The following is a 16867-nucleotide window of genomic DNA, read 5'->3' as shown; positions in this document are numbered from 1 at the left end:
AGGGAATATTCTCTGATTACTAGCTAGCCTGGCAGAACGCCTGTCCAAAGAGGAATGTTTTAAGGCTAGTTTTGAAGGTAGAAACTGAACTTCTACTGTGTGGATTTATTTTGGGATAGATGAGGTTCAAATGTGTTCAGGAGGTTGTGTTGTTTACAGACAAAATGTATTTGAACTTGTGTTTGGATGTTGGGATTCCTGCAGGACCACCAGGACCTCCTGCAGGTCTCTGTGGTCTTCATGCCGTCCCTCTGTGACAGACACTGCATAAACCTGAGGTCGGACCTCCTCATCACTCCTGACTTCTACTGGGACCGAGAGAACCTGGAGAAGCTCTACGAAAAGACGTGTCAGTTCCTCAGCATCAACCGCAGAGTGAACGTGAGTGGCGCCGCAGCCGAAACGTTCCCATTCCCAGCCCGGCCGTGAACGCCCCGCCCGACCTTTGCAGGTGGTGAACGAGAAGCTGGAACACTGCTCGCAGCTGACGGACCTGATGAGGAGCCACCTGAGCGAGAAGCACAGCCTGCGTCTGGAGTGGATGATCGTCATCCTCATCACCATCGAGGTGAGGAGCTCCTTCTGAGCCTCGGCCGCCGTCGCCACGGAAACGTACTCACACTGGTCCTTCCTCCACAGGTCATGTTTGAGCTGGCCAAGATGATCTTCTGAACATCTGCCTGAAGACCACGAAGGGACAGAGGATCCTTCTGCTGGAGCGCCGACCTTCAGAGGGAATTCCTGCAGACTTTAGCGTGCAGACGCTGCAGTCAGACCTGCGTCTGCGTGAATTCCTGCAGACTTTAGCGTGCAGACGCTGCAGTCAGACCTGCGTCTGCGTGATCATTGAAGTGAAGACAGCAGGAGCAGCAATGTGGCGTTAATAATTTATTAAGTTTAACAAGGTTTCTTCTTTAGCTGAATACAGGACAGAGTTTACAAAAGTTAAATGTGGATTAGGAGCAGAGCAGAAAACGCTGCGTTCAGGAGCTGCAGGAAAGGCCAGCGCTGGAATCAGATTAACTGTGAAAGCTTCTCCGTGATGTCATGCGTTCTTCATGCCTTCTGGGTAAAAACGAGAAGCTGGAAAAATCGCAGAATTTGTACACGGAGGATTTCTACTGTGAGGATTCAGCTCCTCCTGCAGGAGGTGAAGACGACGACGTATCTACATGCAGAGGAGCTGTGATGGGACCAGGACTGACATCAGTTTGAAGAAACGGTTCCTCCTGAGATGATCGGCGCCTCCATGGCTTTCAGCTTTACTGTCAGCAGGAGCAGCTTCTCAGCGGGATGATGGGAGCAGGAGTGCAGCGGCTCTCTTATTGTCCAGCCTGTAAAGAAACAGAGCTTCATGAAAAGTTCTCCTTCCTGGTGTGTTTTCAAATGTCTCCCTCTAGTGTCAACATGAGGAACTGCATCCTGATAATAAAGAGCCAGCTGTGGTCCTGCTGCTGTCTACATCATTCTGGTTAAACTGGAGGGTCAGGCAGATGGTCAGGCAGGGGGCGGGGTTAAGGCTGACCACGGACAGCATGAACACAAATGCTGACCTCATCGTTGGCTTCAGCCGCTGGTTTTTTGCTGGAGACGTCTTTGAGTCTAGTTACGGCATCTGGACTTCACATCTTCTGTCCCTGCGGCGAGAACGCCACGCTGAAACTTCTCCGAGAAGAAGGTTTGAAGTCAGACGCCGTGACTCGACTCCATGACAGAAACAGGTTTTGGGGTGTCCAGATCAGGCCTGGAGGGCCGGTGTGTCTGCGTGAAGCCTGCCATGAAGCTCCTGATTGGCCTAACACACCAGATCCAGGTGATCAGCAGATACGGCAGGAGGCCGGCCCCCCAGGCCTGGATCTGGACCCCACTGGTTTAGAGGAACAACTGCAAAAGAAACGACGGCCTAAAAGAACTGCGGAGTCATCACCAGAGAAGCTCGGACGTGACTCTGAACGCCAACGTCCTCCTTTAACCTGACGTCACGCGTCAGCTTGCATTGCATTCTGGGTACAAATATAGACTACTTTGAGAAATTCCTGGACCTGGTCAGGGATCATGTGGGGGAGCCCCCCTACAGCATGAGGGCGCGGTATGGGGGAGGGGTCTTCAGAGATAACCGTGCTCACCTGTCAGGTACGCCGCCTCAGTCCTCGCCTGCAGGAGCCGCTCTGGATTCCAGATCTTCGAGTGCGACCGTGAAGTCTTCTCCCTCGCTGTCCAGGTCGGACGCCCCCGCGGGTTTGGGCGCCTCGGAGGGACGCTCCGCTCCAGCAGGCCCGGCTTGACTCGCCGTTCCGGGCTCTCCTGCCGGTCGATCCCGGTCGGAGCGCTGAGCTCCCTCCTGAGCATGGAGGTCCTCCTCGGCGTCCAGCCAGACGTCCTGATCGTTTTCCTCCTCCGCCTGCTTCGGAGGTTCCTCTGTTTTAGGTTCTGAAGGTTCTGGTTTTCCCAGGAAGACGCTTCTCCTTTCCTTTGGACCCAGCGGCTGCACGGCCTCTACGGCCTGCACCGCCGGCGCTCCTCTCTCCGCCGTCTGGACTTCTTCCACAGGTTGACAGAGCTCCATCGCCTGGATGCCGACATCCTGCAGCGCCGCTCTTTGAGCCGAGTGCGCATTGGGTTCCTGAGCAGCGTTCTGGTTCTGCTTCTCGTTCTGGGCCGCAGACTCAGACGTGTCCGCCTGCTGCACGGCCTCCGTCCGTCCTGCAGGGGGCGCAGGCGGCCGGGCCTGCCCAAACTGGATGTTTAGCTTGAACTCTAAGGACAGGCTGGAGGGAGGCTCCACGTTCCCGATGGAGGAGATCGTTCCAGACTTTGGTCCAGGCTGCACTGCCACCTGGTTCTGCTGGTTCTGGACGTCGGTGAGGTTCTGTCCAGATGCTGCGTCTCCAGGCCGGAGCTGCTCCAGATCCGTGTGGTCGTAGACGTGTAGGAGGTGCTCAGTTTGTTCTGCTCGGAGGATCTCCAGACCCTTGGAGTCTCTGGACTCCAGACCTGCAGCCTGCAGATCGTAGACCACGTCCTCCAAACCCAGAAGGGTGCTCCATTTGTCCTGCTTGAAGTTTCCCTGGATCTCCTGGACCACCTCGTGGAAGGTCACCTCCGCCACCTCCTTGTTTACCCCCTCCTCGACGTGGGACACAGCAGAGAGACTCTCCACTCTCTGGATGCACTCGTGACAGACATCTATGACTTCTCTGGACTCAGTGACCCCCAGCTCCACCAGGCTGTCCACGCTGGCCTCAGCTGAGTGGATGTCCACGTCCTTCACCTGCACCTGGATCCGGTGGTTCTCCTCGTACTCCACCGTGGGGATGTGCATCATCAGGACCACGCTGGCCTCTTCGGCGCTCTGGCTCACGTCATCTCCTTCCAGATGCGCCGTGGTCTCCAGGAGGCCGTTGAACTCTTCTTCTCCTACAACCACGCCGATCAAGGGTTCGTGAAGCAGCAGGTGGGGTTTCTTCAGCAGAGTTTCTCTCAGACTGGAGGAGAGGAGCCCCTGCGCGGCAGCATCCACCGTTACAGCAGCTCGTGCCTCACTGGCAGGAAGTTCTGCTGCCGCTCCGCCCTCCAGTGTCTCCTCCACGGTGCAGACCTTGGTCTCACAGAGGGGCTCCGCAGAGACCTGAGCGTGGGCTCCTGCAGAGCTTTGGGTGCATGTGGTCTTCTCCAGGAGCCAGGCGCTGCTCGGCTCCTCGCTGATGGAGGAGACGTGCAGAGCTGAGGACGCTTGAAGCTCCTCCACCTCCTCAGCGGAGCTGTCCTGCAGCTCGGCCTGAGCTTCCTGAGGGACGATCTTCAGAGCTTGCTCTACAGTCTCTGCAGGACTGTCTGGCTGTTGGACCTCGTCAGGCTGGTCCTGGTCTGGAGGACTCTCTTCAGCTCCTTGATCGGCCAGATCTTCTTGGATCTGAGGCTGTTTGTCTTCTGACTCTGCTTCCTCACAAACTGACTCCTCTCTAGAAGATTCCCGCTCTTCTTCTCCTGGATCCAGTGGGAAGGCCTCTGGAGGATGTTCTGGTTCTGCATGGATTGAAGTCAGCGCTTCTGTTTCCCGTTGGGGTTCCTCTGCTGCTTCTGAAGAACAAAGATCTCCTTCGACTAGATCCTCCTTCAGTGTCTGGACTCTGCTCTCCTCTGACTCTCCTTCAGGTGGTTGCTGAGCTCCTGCAGGTCCAGAGGAGTCCCTTTGAGGAACGTCTGGTTCTGGTTCTGTTATTTCTTCTGTGAGAGGCTCAGATGTTTGTTTTGGTTCATCTGGATCTCTCTCAGCTGGCTGGAGGTCATCTGAGGGCAGAGCTTTCTTCTCACCAACTCTCTGACCTGCCTCTGATGTTTCTGAGCCTTCAGAAACTTGTGGTTCCTCTGAGTCTTGTTCAGGTGGACTGACCTCTGGAGTCTCTACCATCGAGGTTCTGGCAGCTTCTTGGACCTCCGACAGTGTGGAGCTCTCTCTTTGGAGAGCATCTGCTGGTTCCCTGTTTTCCTCTTCATTGTGACTGACCATCAGCTGCTCCTCCGTCTGCTTTGGTTCTTCTGGAACCTCCTCAGCTGAAGGAGTTTCTCCTGATGAAGGAGCAACATCACTTTCTGACTCTGGTTTGACCTCCTGAGTCTCTGCAGCTTCGTGGAAGTCCGTTTGAGGAACGTCTGGCTCTTGGTTTTCTGTTTCTTCAGTGAGAGGCTGAGCTGCTTCTTCTGACTCCATCAGAGTGTCCTCTGGGGGGGGCCTTGTGTCCTCTGGGCCGTGAGCTCCTTCCTCCAGGTCGGCTTGTGTTGAAACGTGTGGCTGATCCGTCTGAAGAGCCGCCGTCGGTGGCTCCTCCGTTTCTCGCTCAGATTCCTCTCCGGGTTCTTCAGGTGGAATCATCCCTGATGGAACGTCCTGGGGAACTGCTTCTGGACCGCTCTGTCGTCCAGATGAAGCCTCCTCCTCCTCTGGGGTTTTGTCTTTGCTGTGGGGGCGTTCCTGTGAAGCCTCTTCATCTGCTTCTTCTCTTTGGTTCATCTCAGCATCTTCAGGTCGGTCCCGCTCCTCAGGGAACGTCTCTGACGCCACCGAGGCGGCACATTCTTCCAGATGATGCTCAATGTTTTCTGAGAGCTGGACGTTGATAACTTCATCTGCATCAGGTTCAGGAGAGCGGGGTTCCTCACTGGGGGGTTCCTCCTTTTGTGATTCTTTAGTGAGAGGTTCTTCAGTAGGTTGTTCCTCGATGGGGGCTTCCTCATTGAGTGGTTCCTCCTTTGGGAGTTTCTCTGTGGGTGGTTCCTCCTTCAGTGGTTCCTCCTTGGGGGTCTCCTCTGGTTCATGTCCTGAACTGAGGATCTGCAGACCCTGGCTTAAGGCCTCCAGGTCTTCGATGGCCTCCCTGTGCTGGTCTGTCAGACCGAGGATCTGGAGTGGCGCTGAGAGCTCCGATCTCTGCTCCGACCTCTGCTCCTCTGGAGGAGTCCGGACGGCCTCTGGGCTCATGGAGGTTCCTGAGACCTCCTCCTGGAGCATCTCCCTGTCTTCTGGCTCCGGCGTGCTGTTGCCTGATGTTCTTGAGGACTCTGAGAGCTGGGACACTGCAGACACCATCTCGGTTTCTTCTGTGGGTTCAGGGGCGGTGATGGCCTCTGAGGTCAGTTCCACGAGTTTCTCCGCTAGCGTGTCGTCCAGCTCCGCCCCCTCTGTGATGGCGCCCTCCTCTGGAATATCACTGAGAGGTTGGAGATCTCTGCTTTCATCTGTGAGGTCCTCCGGTTCTTCAACCCTCTGAGGATCTTCTGATCCCTCTGAGGCTTTCTCCTCGGCTTGCAGACCTCCAGAGGTTAGGAGCTTCTGCGTCTCCTCGTGGAGGTGCTGCTGGGGTTCACTGTCTGCTCCTTCTGGGACTTCCGCTCTGGCCGTCTCAGACTGGTCAAACTCAGACAGTGGGACCACTGCTGGAGTCTCATCTTCACCTGGAGGTTCCTCCTGGTCAGCCTCCCCAGGAGCCGCTTGCTTCTCCACAGACCTCCTCTTCTTCTGTCCAGACAGGAGTCTCTTGATGGAGAAGGAGGACTCCTCCTGAGGAGCGTCTTCGGGCTGTGCCGTGTCTTTGCCTTCGTCTTCATCCTTTGCTTTTCGTTTGGGGGTGACCAGTTTTTTGAAGGACCTCCAGGTTGAACCTTCTTCTTCTTCTGCGGAGGCCTCAGTGGGACCTCCTGGAGCCTCCTCTTTTTCTGGTTTTTCCTGAGGCGATTCCTCCTCAGAGTCTGAGGTTTTGCGGCTCCTTCTCCTCCCAGATCCGCACAAGACGGCCTCCCAGGACACGGAGGAGTCTTTCCTCGTCTGTGCCTCCTCAGGGCTTTGGGCTGGTGTCTGCTCTGCTTCCGCCGACGCTGAAACGTCTTCTGACTTCTTCCTGAGCTTCTGCGGAGTCACCAGCTTTTTGAAGGAGGACCAGGCTCCTTCCTCTGCTGCAGCCGGGTCAGAGGGCGGCTGCGCAGGAGCGTCTGCAGACTCTGTGGACGACTGAAGATCCGAGCCGTGTTCTCCGGAGATGGAGAGCCTGCTGTCGCTGGACCTCCTACCTCGCTGCTTTTTGGAGTTCCTCTTGAAGCTGGACCCCGACAGGAGCCGCTTCAGAGGACTGGACTGGACCTTCTCTAGAGAACTGCTGGCCTCGTCTGCAGCCCGGTTCTCTTCGGGTTCTTCTTCAGCTGCAGTCACTTCCACTCCGGGAATGACCTCCTGCTCCTTCCTCCTCCTCAAGTCCATCAGTTCTTTCTCCGGCACCTCCTCGTCTGTGGACTTCTTTTTTTTCTTGAGGCCTGAGAAGAGCCCTGTGGAGAAGAACTTTTTGAAGGGGGTATCTCTGTCATCGGGGCTGGACGGAGGAGGAGGAGGCTCTTCATCGGGTGCAGCAGAAACCTCCTCATTGGCTTCAGCCGTGTTCTCGTCGGGTTTTCCAGGAGAGCCCTGGGAGGTTTCATCCAGCAGCGTCTGATAGGAGGAGGAGTCGTTTTGGGCCTCCTGTCCTGCTGTTGCGTCTCTTCCCTCAAACGGCTCCTCCGGTTTCTTCGGCTCCTCCTCCGCCGGGGGTCTCTCCGTTTCTCCTTTGTCTGCAGAGCCTCTCTTCACCGTCAGTTTCAAACTGATGTTGCTGAAAAACTTCTTGAAACCTTCGTTGAGGTCGTTCTGTTTGGCCTCCATGTCTAACGTGTCGTCTTCATGAGCCTCACGAGCTTCATCCTCTTCATCGTTTCCTGTGGGCGTGTCCTCCTCCTCTTCTGAGGCCTCTTTGTGAGGGAGGACCACTGAACCAGAGAAAACAGACCATTAGAACATTGATGAGTCTCCTGGAGGAGATCTGAGTGTTCCCACCTTGAGGGAGGACCTCCTCACAGAGACCGTTCACCTCCTCATCGGACCGCTCCGCTTTGGCGGCGAGCTCAGAGATCTGCCCGTTGTTCCTGAGAGGCTGAAACGAGAGGCGTCAGTCAGGAGGGAGCGTGAGTGAAGGCCGCTCGCCGCTAATGACCTTAAGGGCTAAATCTGAAGCCCGTGATGCAGATTACAGTCTGAGCCGAAGCAGAGCTGGAGCGCCGTCCACGCCGGGGACCAAATCTAATTTCTGGACGAGTCGCTTTGAGGTGGACGTTTGTGCAGAATCATGAGGAGACGAGGAGCGGCGAATAGAAATCTGATCTCTCCTTCTGATAAAATCACCTGACAGACGACGGTTTCTGAGCAGAAAAACACGGATCTCTGTCTAGACAGCGAGGCGTCTGGACTTTGGCTCGCCGTTCGGTGGAACGCTTCATCAAGAGTTCAGACACCTCAACTCTGAGGATCAACAGCAGCTCCAGCGTTACCACGGCAACGGAGTCTAACAAGAGGCAGCTGAGGATGAGAGGATGCTCCTGCTGCATCTAATCAAACCGGGGGGGTTAGTGGTTCTGCAGAACCGAGGAGATCCAGGAGTGAACTGCAGCGACATCCGACCAGAACCGTTTTCCAGAAAAGCTTTTATTTTCTTTTTTCATTTTTTTACTGTTTGTTCTTGATTTGAATCGTGCTCTTATTGTGAAGGGACTGTCATTTATAAATAAAGTTTTATTCATTCAATCCGGAGACTGCAGTTTCAATAAAAACATTCTGAAGGTTTAAGTGTGTCCCCCCCCCCAGACAAACAGGAAGCGGTCCGTCCGGTCAGACTTCCTGCTCTAATACCGGATCGATTCTGCTGACTGAGCGCGCGGAGGACACCGGACCCCCCCCCCCGCAGTGAAGCATCAGTGGGGGGGGGGTCTCTGTTTTACTGAAAGTTTTCTTTAAGTTATTTAATGGGGATCCGCTGTGTTTGCGGGGTTCGGTACCGGTTCCGTAGACCGGTTCGGGTCCGGTTCTCACCGTCTCCTTGGTGTCGGTCGGAGCCTCCTGCTCTGCTGCGGCGCCCCCCCGCTCCTCCCGCTGCGCAGACTGAGCGTCCCCCATGACGGAACCGCAGTCCGGGCCGGACTGATGAGAAGAAGATCCGCACCGGAACGCTCGAGCACGCAACGACGCACGCACGCGCACGCCGGAGAGGTGGTCAGCTCCCGAATGCTGCAGCCCGACGCGGGGGAACGGTTTTCCCGGGTAAACGCCTCCCTGTCAGATCACATGAAGACACATGAGCCGAGCCGGGGCGGCCCGAACCGGCCCGCCTCCCGCCTGCATCACGGGGGGAGCGGGGGGGGGGGCATCCAGCTGACCGAGGATGGGATGTCCCGCAAACAACAGCCCGCAAGATCTGAGGTCAGGACCTTCAAAATAAAAGCCCTCTGCTCATCTTCATCAGCACATCTTCATCTTCATCACTTCATCAGTTCATCTTCATCACTTCATCACTTCATCTTCATCACTTCATCAGTTCATCTTCATCACTTCATCTTCATCAGTTCATCTTCATCACTTCATCAGTTCATCTTCATCAGTTCATCTTCATCACTTCATCTTCATCACTTCATCTTTATCACTTCATCTTCATCACTTCATCTTCATCAGCTCATCTTCATCACTTCATCTTCATCAGTTCATCTTCATCAGTTCATCTTCATCAGTTCATCTTCATCATTTCATCCTCATCACTTCATCTTCATCACTTCATCTTCATCACTTCATCACTTCATCTTCATCACTTCATCTTCATCACTTCATCAGTTCATCTTCATCACTTCATCTTCATCAGCTCATCTTCATCAACCTTCGAGGGAAACGCCGTCCGGACCACGGGACGTTGACACGCCTCCAGACCGCCGCAGACCCCTGGATGACACGTTTGGGGTCTGTATGCAGAGGGGCGGGGCTCTGGGAACTGTAGTTTTTGGTGGATTTAAATATCTTTTTTCTCTGGATTTTTATTTTGGTTCAAACAATCTTCTGGACTTTCAGAATAAAAGATGAGAAGCAGAAGGTGAGGAAGATGAATCTCAGAGTGAAGTGTGTTCTGGTTTGACAGGAAACATCTCTAAGGAGACGTCGTCAGAACATGACAGTTAAATGAGAAAAGACTTTCTGGTTTCTTCTCTTTTGAGGATCATTTTCTGATTTTCATTTTATTTACACAAACAAAGTTGGACTGAAATTTAAATGAAAAGTAAAAATAAAAGCTTTTATTGTGAAAGTGTGATTTTCTGTTGATTTGAGAACTTTTTTGGATCAAACTAACTTAATCAGATGAGATTACAGAATCCAGCCCAGACGAAGCTTTGACCTCTTTTCCTGTTTGGATCGCTTGTTCCCGTTTCTAATCCTGAAACTGTGGAGCTCCAGGTTTGGGATGAACGTGACGTTCAGAGGAAAACATCTTGTTGTCTTCACTTCCTGATAAAAATCTCTGGGAATTCACTTAACAAAAACAGTCAAAGCAAATAAATTAATTAATCCGTTCACAACCTCATTCCCAGAATGAAGACGTCCAGCTCCTTCTGGGAACGCCGGATAAATCCTCTTGTCCCGTTTGGAGAATTAAACCCTAAATTCTTACATTTGGAGATCAACATCAGCAACCTGATCAACAAGGAAAGGCTGTTTGGGGGCGGAGCCTCAGAATGCAGAATGAGCTGAGAGTCGACCTGAGAAACTAGAAGATTCCTGAATGTTTTTCTCAACAGGACCTGAAGGAGTCTGTGAGTCAGGGGTCTTAACCGGACCGTCTTCAGGCTGCTTCTGCCGCTGACGTCACTTCCTGTCCCCGTCTGCTCTGGAGTTCAGTCTTCAGGTGAACGTTCACACCTGAGAGACCGGCGTGAGCGTTCCTCAGGGCGCCATCAGCTGATCTCCTCACAGGAGCCCCCCCCGCGCATGAGGAGGGGTCATGTGTGATCACACGTCTGTGTCATACGGAGAAGGTCGTCACGGATGGCTGACATCAGCGGCGTGGAATCGTCTGCGGCGGCGTGGAAATGAGGATTTCAGCGCTCAGAGCAGAGATGTGATGGAAATCAACTGACGCACACGAACAAACAGACCTAATGAGATTTGGAGCCGTGAGGAGGAAGATCATGAGCTGGAAAACAGGAGCGACCTGCGGCCCTCACGGAGGTCAGGCCGCCGCAGATGTTTACATGCAGACAGGAAACCACCAGAACCGCCTCAGGAACCACACAGGAGGGTCCTGAGGGTCAGGGGTATAGTTTGGGGGCGGAGCCTTCAGCCGCGGAGGAACCACACCCCCTCTTAGACCAGGAGTCTGCGGCTCCTTGATCTTCCATGATAACATGAAATAATCACGGAGACCGTCAGCTCCCCTAAGAAAACAAACAAAGCCCACGAATCAAGACTACCGACGTCCAAACTACAATAACCAAACCTAGCAGTGTGAGAGTCTGAGGACAAAGAGGGAAAAATAATAAAAAAAAGAAAAAGAAGATAGCATTTCTTTAAAGTAAGGATTACTTCATCAGGATTCATTAAATTGAGATGAGTTACATTTATAAACTGATGTCTGAGGTTCACATAGATGATAAACTCTGTAGGTACATCCTGTTGACCTGAAGACGTCTTGATTGATCAACTCTACGTCCAGAATGAACAGATTTAATATGCAAAACTTTGGTAAAATGTTTGAGTTAAAAGCTCATATTATCTTATGCTGAACAACATTTGTTTCTAGCTGCACTGAGATGATCCTGTTTGGATCAGAGAAGCTTTTATTGTGAAAATAAGTTATTTGAGCTTCTGTCAAATATAAAAAAACACATTTTGAGAGATGTTAGGTTCTTCTATTATTTTAGCTTTTGCTTGTGCCAAAAAAAGACATAATTCATATTTATTATTAAAGAAAGAAGGTCATGAATGCAAATTCAAATGTCTTAAAGACTAAAGTAAATCTATGCGGATCCTTGTAGGTTCAGAAAACCCAAACGGGTCGGTACTGTCAAAGGTCGACGACCTCTGGTTTGGAGGGTAACCTGGAGAGTAAAATATTAAAGTTATTTAAGGTTTAAGTTGATTTGTTCTGGAATAATATTCCTGCCTTTTATTATTCATAATCATGTTAAAAAGTTACAGTTTGAAAGTTTTAAAAATTGACATTTTGCAGCTTTTTGGGCTGTTTTGGAGTTTAGATCATATTTTATCAGATATCAGCTCCAGTGTTTTCAGCAGCCAAATTCAGCTTCCAGCACTAACATTATCACATGTAATGCTATATATCTTAACATAATTATGATAAAAGTAACAGTTTAAAATGTAGTTTTAAAGTGTTCATTAAATGTTCGTCCTGTTCGACCCCCAGATGTATTCGCTCCTCTGTGGGATTGAATCGTCGGAGGATCAGATCATGAAGACGCTCTGAAGCAGATGGAGATGTTTGGACACATGAGAGGAGGAAGGGAGGATGATGGTGAGGATGGAGATACCAGGACAGAGATGGAGGTCAGATTGGAGACTTCAGAGGGAAGCAGCAGTTTCACCTTCAGAGACGACAAAAACAAAAGTATCAACAAAATGTTTGAGTCCGACGTTTTCTGTCTGTGACCTCCTCCTTCACCTCTCCTTCACCTCCTCCTTCACCACCTCCTTCTCCTCCTCCTTCACCTCCTTCACCCCCTCCTTCACCTCCTTCTCCACCTCCTCCACCTCCTCCTTCATGAGTTCAGCATCTCCAGCTGACGTCCTCATCCATTTCCCATCATTCATGTGGTGATGGAATCTTTCCCAGAATCCCCTGTATGTTCTGGAGGTCTGAGAGCGGCGTGGAGCGAGCAGCTCCTCAGATGTGGACAAACGACGCGTCGCCTCAACAACAAAGCGGGAAATCAGAGCGGAGCATCTACAAACCCATGACAGGCTAATCGGATCAGACAGACACTGGTGCTGTTATGTGGACCTCAGCTCCCAGCTAATGAGTCGCAGTAATTGGAGTCACAGCGGCGGTAACAGGAACCAGCTGATGTTTTCTTCATTGATGCACTAATGTAATAACGGGGGTCTCGGCCCGCAGCAGGGCGGACGCTGCACCACCGCTCCGTGATGCAGAGGGGAGCCGGCTCCTTTAGCTCGGGGATGCTGGACCTGGTCCAGAACCGAAGGCTCAAACGTTCAGATGTTTGAACCAAAGGCAGCAGGAGAAGCTGGCCTCTGGATTAGAGTGTGAGGCGAGCGCCGACTTCAGTCACATGCAAACATGAGCAGAGTTCAGCTTCAGAACTTTATTGGTTTAGTGCAGAACAGATTCTGAAATCAGAACCGGCTGATGTTTCTCTGAGTCCAATTCAGAGCAGGAAGTCTCTAATCCAATCAGAGACAGAAACGACTGTTGAGGAGCTCCGGAGTTTGTTTACATCCCAGAAGAAACGTCTTCAGAAACGAGATTAGATTCACAGTTCAAACCTCAAAACTTCAGTTTCTCTGGATGTTTTCCATCCTGAAGGACCTGACATGCTCCTCCACATGCAGGCTCCAGCACCGCCACCTGCTGGGGAGAACGTGAACTCCACCCCCTTCTGGGATTTGTAGTTTGATGACGGATGATTTTAAAATGATTTTATAGAAAAAGTGAACTTTTTTTCTTCCATTTTATTTGAGTTTCCTGCACACAATGAATGAATATAAATCATCTTATAAACACATAAATAAATGATGATTAAAAATCTCATTAAAACATAAAATAGAAGGAAGTTGATCCTAAAGATTCTGAACTTACAATAAAATGACAAATCTACAGAGGACTTCAGTCCTGGGGGGTCACACGAATGTCCAGATGCTGTGTTTGCTGAGGGGGGGGGGTGTCAGGAGTCTAGAAAAATAAAGAAAGTTCTTCAGCAGAAACTGAAACGGGATTTTTCCATCTGAGCTTCAAAGTTCTGTTTTAGAAACGTCTGCGAGTGACTCAGAGTCACAGCAGCTGCTCGGAAAGTCGTGTTCACTTCCTGTCCCCCCCCCCCCTATCTGCTGGTGATCATCACCAGTGTCTCTGAGGTCTGCTCTCAGAATAAAGCCCATCACACGATCAGCTGTCACTCAAGACAAGTTCATTTATGGCACATTTCATGTCTAGAGACAATTTAAAGTTCTTCACATAAAACATTCAAATCAAGACGTTTTCTGGTCGTCCTGTAAAGACAATAACATCAGTTTAGTTTTTGTTTAATTGAAGTAAGTTGTGACACATCCAGTCATTAATGTCCTCAATGCATTTACCAAGAGCCTGTACAGGGCCTCGGTCTCCTGGTGTCAGTCTAATATATATCTGTGTGTCATCTGCATAGCTATGGTAACTAATGTTGTTGTTCTTTATAACCTGGGCCAGTGGGAGCATGTAGATGTTAAACAGAAGTGGTCCCAGGATGGAGCCTTGGGGCACTCCACATGTAATTTCTATTGGCTCAGAGGTGAAGTTACCAATTGACACAAAATATTTCCTGTTTTCTAAGTACGTTTTGAACCAGTTTAGTACTGGCCCAGTGAGACCCACCCAGTTTTCCAGTCGTCTCAGTAGTATTGCGTGGTCGACTGTATCAAACGCAGCACTGAGATCCAGTAAAACTAGCACTGACATATTTCCACTGTCTGTATTCAAACGTATGTCATTAGTCACTTTGGTCAGAGCCGTTTCAGTGCTGTGGTTCTGTCTGAAGCCGGACTGGAAGACATCATAGCAGTTGTTATTTATTAGGAATTCATTTAGCTGATGGAAAACAGCTTTTTCAATGATCTTACTTAAAAATGTCAGGTTTGATATCGGTCTGTAGTTGTTCATTTGAGTTTTGTCTAGACTGTCCTTTTTTAGGAGAGGTTTGATTACAGCTGTTTTCAGTGGTTCTGGGAAAACACCAGATGTTAACGACAAGTTGACAATCTGGAGCAGGGCTGGTTCCAGGATCTTTGAAACTTTTTTGAGAAAGCTTGTGGGTAGAATATCCAGACAGCAGGAGGAGGAGTTCAGTTGACATAGAATGTCCTGCAGTTCTTTACTGTTTATGGGTTGAAACTGAGTCGAATATCAATATCTGAGACTTTATGTCTGTGTCTGCCCCCCACCCCTCCCCCATCCAGACCTCCAGGTTTAAAACAACAAATGATCCGATACTGTAAAGTGTCTTTTTTTCCTGGTATCTGCGGTGAATCTGGCGCCTCCATGTGACGCAGCAGGAATGTGGACGGTTCGGTCGTTCTCTTAAGGAAACGATCACGGATGCTGAGACGCATTTCTCAGGAATCCTTCAGCTGAGCAGACCTCAGCGATCCTCGGAGACCAGCTGAGCAGGTGAGAAAAAAACACCTGGACACCTTCAACCATGGAGCTCTGACACCTGAGGAGGAAACAGCTCTGAGAGTTCTGGATCTTCTGACATGAAACAGAGAATTCATTAAACTGCACTGATCTGAACGTCCTGTTCTGGTTCCTTCTCCATAACTGAGGAATCTTTCATGTTTCTGCGGCACTGATCTCTTCTCTGAACTTTCTGCTGGTGAACTTGTTTGGTGGGTTTCTCATCTGATGCTGCTGCTGATGCTGCTGATGCTGCCCCAGATTACAGCTGATCCCAGACCTGATCCGGTCCTCGGCTGTTCTGGGGTTTTTCGTAGTCAGCTCAGGTTCTGAAGCCGGATCCGTTCTGATCTGTTCAGATCATTCTGATCCGTTCTGATCATTCTGATCTGTTCAGATCATTCTGATCTTTGCCGATCCATTACAATCCATTCTTATTCGTTCTGATCCATTTGGATCAGTTCCGATCTGTTCCGATTGTTTCAGGACAAACTTTTCTGTTTTTGAGGTCGGAGTGACCCCCTCCCCCCATGAGGGGGGCGGAGCACAGAACCCTGCGGAACACCTGGACAAAGAGGTGAAAGGGTTGATCTGCCTGATCTGTTGATCTGGGATGGAGATCCGGATGAGACTTCGCCTCAGAGGCAGAGAGCAGCACGACTGAGGGAACACGGCTTTTCTTTGGGGGCGTGGCTCATCTAGGCCCCGCCCCCTCACAGACTCCATCAGGGTCAGGTTTCAGACAGGTGAGATGGCGGTCCCTGACCTGATGGAGGAACTCTCTCATCTTCTCTCCTCAGACATGAGGGACCGACTGCAGCACCTCCAGCAGGCGCAGCCCGACCCGGACGGCCTCAGCGCCGTGGACCTGTCCGAGCACGAGGCCGCCGCTGACCCGGACCTGGACAGCATTCTGCAGGAGGCCCAGCGGGTTCGCCTGGAGATCCAGCAGATCCAGAACGACGTCAAAGACCTGAAGGAGGCCAACTACCACATGCTGAACAAGATCTCCGACCCCGGGGACCTGAAGCGGGACTCCAACGCCATCGGGGGGGACATCAAGCTCAGAGCGGAGGAGGTGCTGCGGCAGCTCCGCCTGATGAACCGGCGGCGGGAGGAGCTGGAGGCCCGACTGGGCTGCTCCGACCCCACCGCCCGGATCGCCCGGACTCAGTACCAGTGCCTGAGCAGCGCCCTGCGCGAGGTCATGTCCAGCTACAACGACACCGAGACCAATCACCGGGACGCCTGCAGGCGCCACATCCACCGGCAGATGCAGGTGGCGGGCATGGAGGTGTGCCAGGAGGAGCTGGAGGAGGCGATGGAGGGGGGGGACGTCCAGGTGTTCAGCCCCCACCTGCAGGGAAAGACCGCAAGCGCCGCCCTGCAGCAGATCCAGAGCCGGAACCAGGAGCTGCTGGAGCTGGAGAGGAGGATCCAGGCCGTCCAGGAGGTGTTCCTGGACGTGGCCATGCTGGTGGAGGAGCAGGGAGCGGCGGCGGAGAACATCGAGAAAAACCTGCAGACCTCCGGGGTCCTCATTGAGGGGGGGCTGATGCAGCTGGAGAGGGCCACCGCCTCGGACAAGAACAACCCCTTCAAGAAGATGTTCTGCGGATGTTTCCCCTGTTACCACCAGTGACCGGTTCTGGACAAACTGCCAACCAGCAAAGCCAAGCGGACCCGTGTGGTTCCCAAGGGGACAGAGAACGTGTCTAACATCAAACTGAGTCCCTCGGATCCAGAAATGTTCCTGTTGTGTTCCTCTAAACTTGGATTCCATCAGGAGGATCAGTGGAACAACCATTGTTGGTTTCCTCACTCATCTGAAGACCCACTCTAGTGAAAATGCTGTTTTTGGTGTTTTTAACAACTTCCTGTGACATTTTTCTGAAGATGTTGGACATTAATGAAGAACATTAAAATGTCATTTCTGAGTATTTCTTTATTCAAACTGTTATCATCAGGAGCAGATAGAAAAATGTACTTTGAAAAAGATCGTATTTGTAGAAAATACGCTGGGCGGGGCCACACGGTTCCTGCCCCGCCCCTTTCTGCTGCAGACAAATAGATCCATGAACGTCTTCGAATCTGGATCAGAACCGTACGGCTGGATAGCTCTGATATTGCTG

The 16867-nt window shown here is 51.5% G+C and overlaps 3 protein-coding genes across 5 annotated transcripts in view; 2 read left to right on the top strand and 1 right to left on the bottom strand.

The window, feature by feature from the left end:
• rmnd1 (required for meiotic nuclear division 1 homolog) overlaps positions 1-1452 on the top strand; it is a 6604-nt gene extending 5152 nt beyond the window's left edge. For both annotated transcript variants that reach the window (XM_024258015.2, XM_036209861.1), the window contains exons 10-12: positions 261-381; positions 452-568; positions 640-1452. In XM_024258015.2, the coding sequence (XP_024113783.1) occupies positions 261-381; positions 452-568; positions 640-672 (271 nt within the window). In that variant the 3' untranslated portion in view covers positions 673-1452. The remainder of the gene's footprint in view (positions 1-260; positions 382-451; positions 569-639) is intronic.
• LOC112163430 (A-kinase anchor protein 12) lies at positions 1199-8900 on the bottom strand. The gene is made up of 4 exons (XM_024299847.2): positions 8387-8900; positions 7358-7454; positions 2127-7290; positions 1199-1334 (listed from the first exon to the last, which is right to left on the bottom strand). The coding sequence occupies exons 1-3, from the start codon at positions 8468-8470 to the stop codon at positions 2144-2146; spliced, it is 5328 nt and encodes a 1775-aa protein (XP_024155615.1). The 5' UTR covers positions 8471-8900; the 3' UTR covers positions 1199-1334; positions 2127-2143.
• A 5613-nt stretch (positions 8901-14513) lies between these two features.
• On the top strand, positions 14514-16666 carry LOC112143189 (syntaxin-1B). 2 transcript variants are annotated; one of them, XM_024266972.2, is made up of 2 exons: positions 14514-14729; positions 15536-16666. In XM_024266972.2, exon 2 carries the CDS (start codon positions 15538-15540, stop codon positions 16375-16377), a length of 840 nt encoding a protein of 279 aa, XP_024122740.1. In that variant the 5' UTR covers positions 14514-14729; positions 15536-15537; the 3' UTR covers positions 16378-16666. The 2 variants fall into 2 exon arrangements, with proteins under 2 accessions (XP_024122740.1, XP_036065985.1); XM_036210092.1 differs by lacking the exon at positions 14514-14729 and having other exon boundaries at positions 15410-16666.
• Positions 16667-16867: the final 201 nt, after the last annotated feature.

The sequence above is a fragment of the Oryzias melastigma genome, linkage group LG22 (genome assembly GCF_002922805.2).
Source record: "Oryzias melastigma strain HK-1 linkage group LG22, ASM292280v2, whole genome shotgun sequence".
In the NCBI taxonomy this organism is placed as follows: Eukaryota; Metazoa; Chordata; class Actinopteri; order Beloniformes; family Adrianichthyidae; genus Oryzias; species Oryzias melastigma.
This window is presented reverse-complemented; position numbering and strand designations above follow the sequence as displayed.

Coding starts and splice junctions, on each gene's coding strand:
- LOC112163430 (XM_024299847.2), bottom strand. CDS start 8,470: ATGGGGGACGCTCAGTCTGCGCAGCGGGAGGAGCGGGGGGGCGCCGCA. Junction 7,455..8,386: donor CGACCGACACCAAGGAGACG/GTGAGAACCGGA, acceptor CTCTCGTTTCAG/CCTCTCAGGAACAACGGGCA. Junction 7,291..7,357: donor TGAGGAGGTCCTCCCTCAAG/GTGGGAACACTC, acceptor TCTCTGGTTCAG/TGGTCCTCCCTCACAAAGAG.
- LOC112143189 (XM_036210092.1), top strand. CDS start 15,487: ATGGCGGTCCCTGACCTGATGGAGGAACTCTCTCATCTTCTCTCCTCA.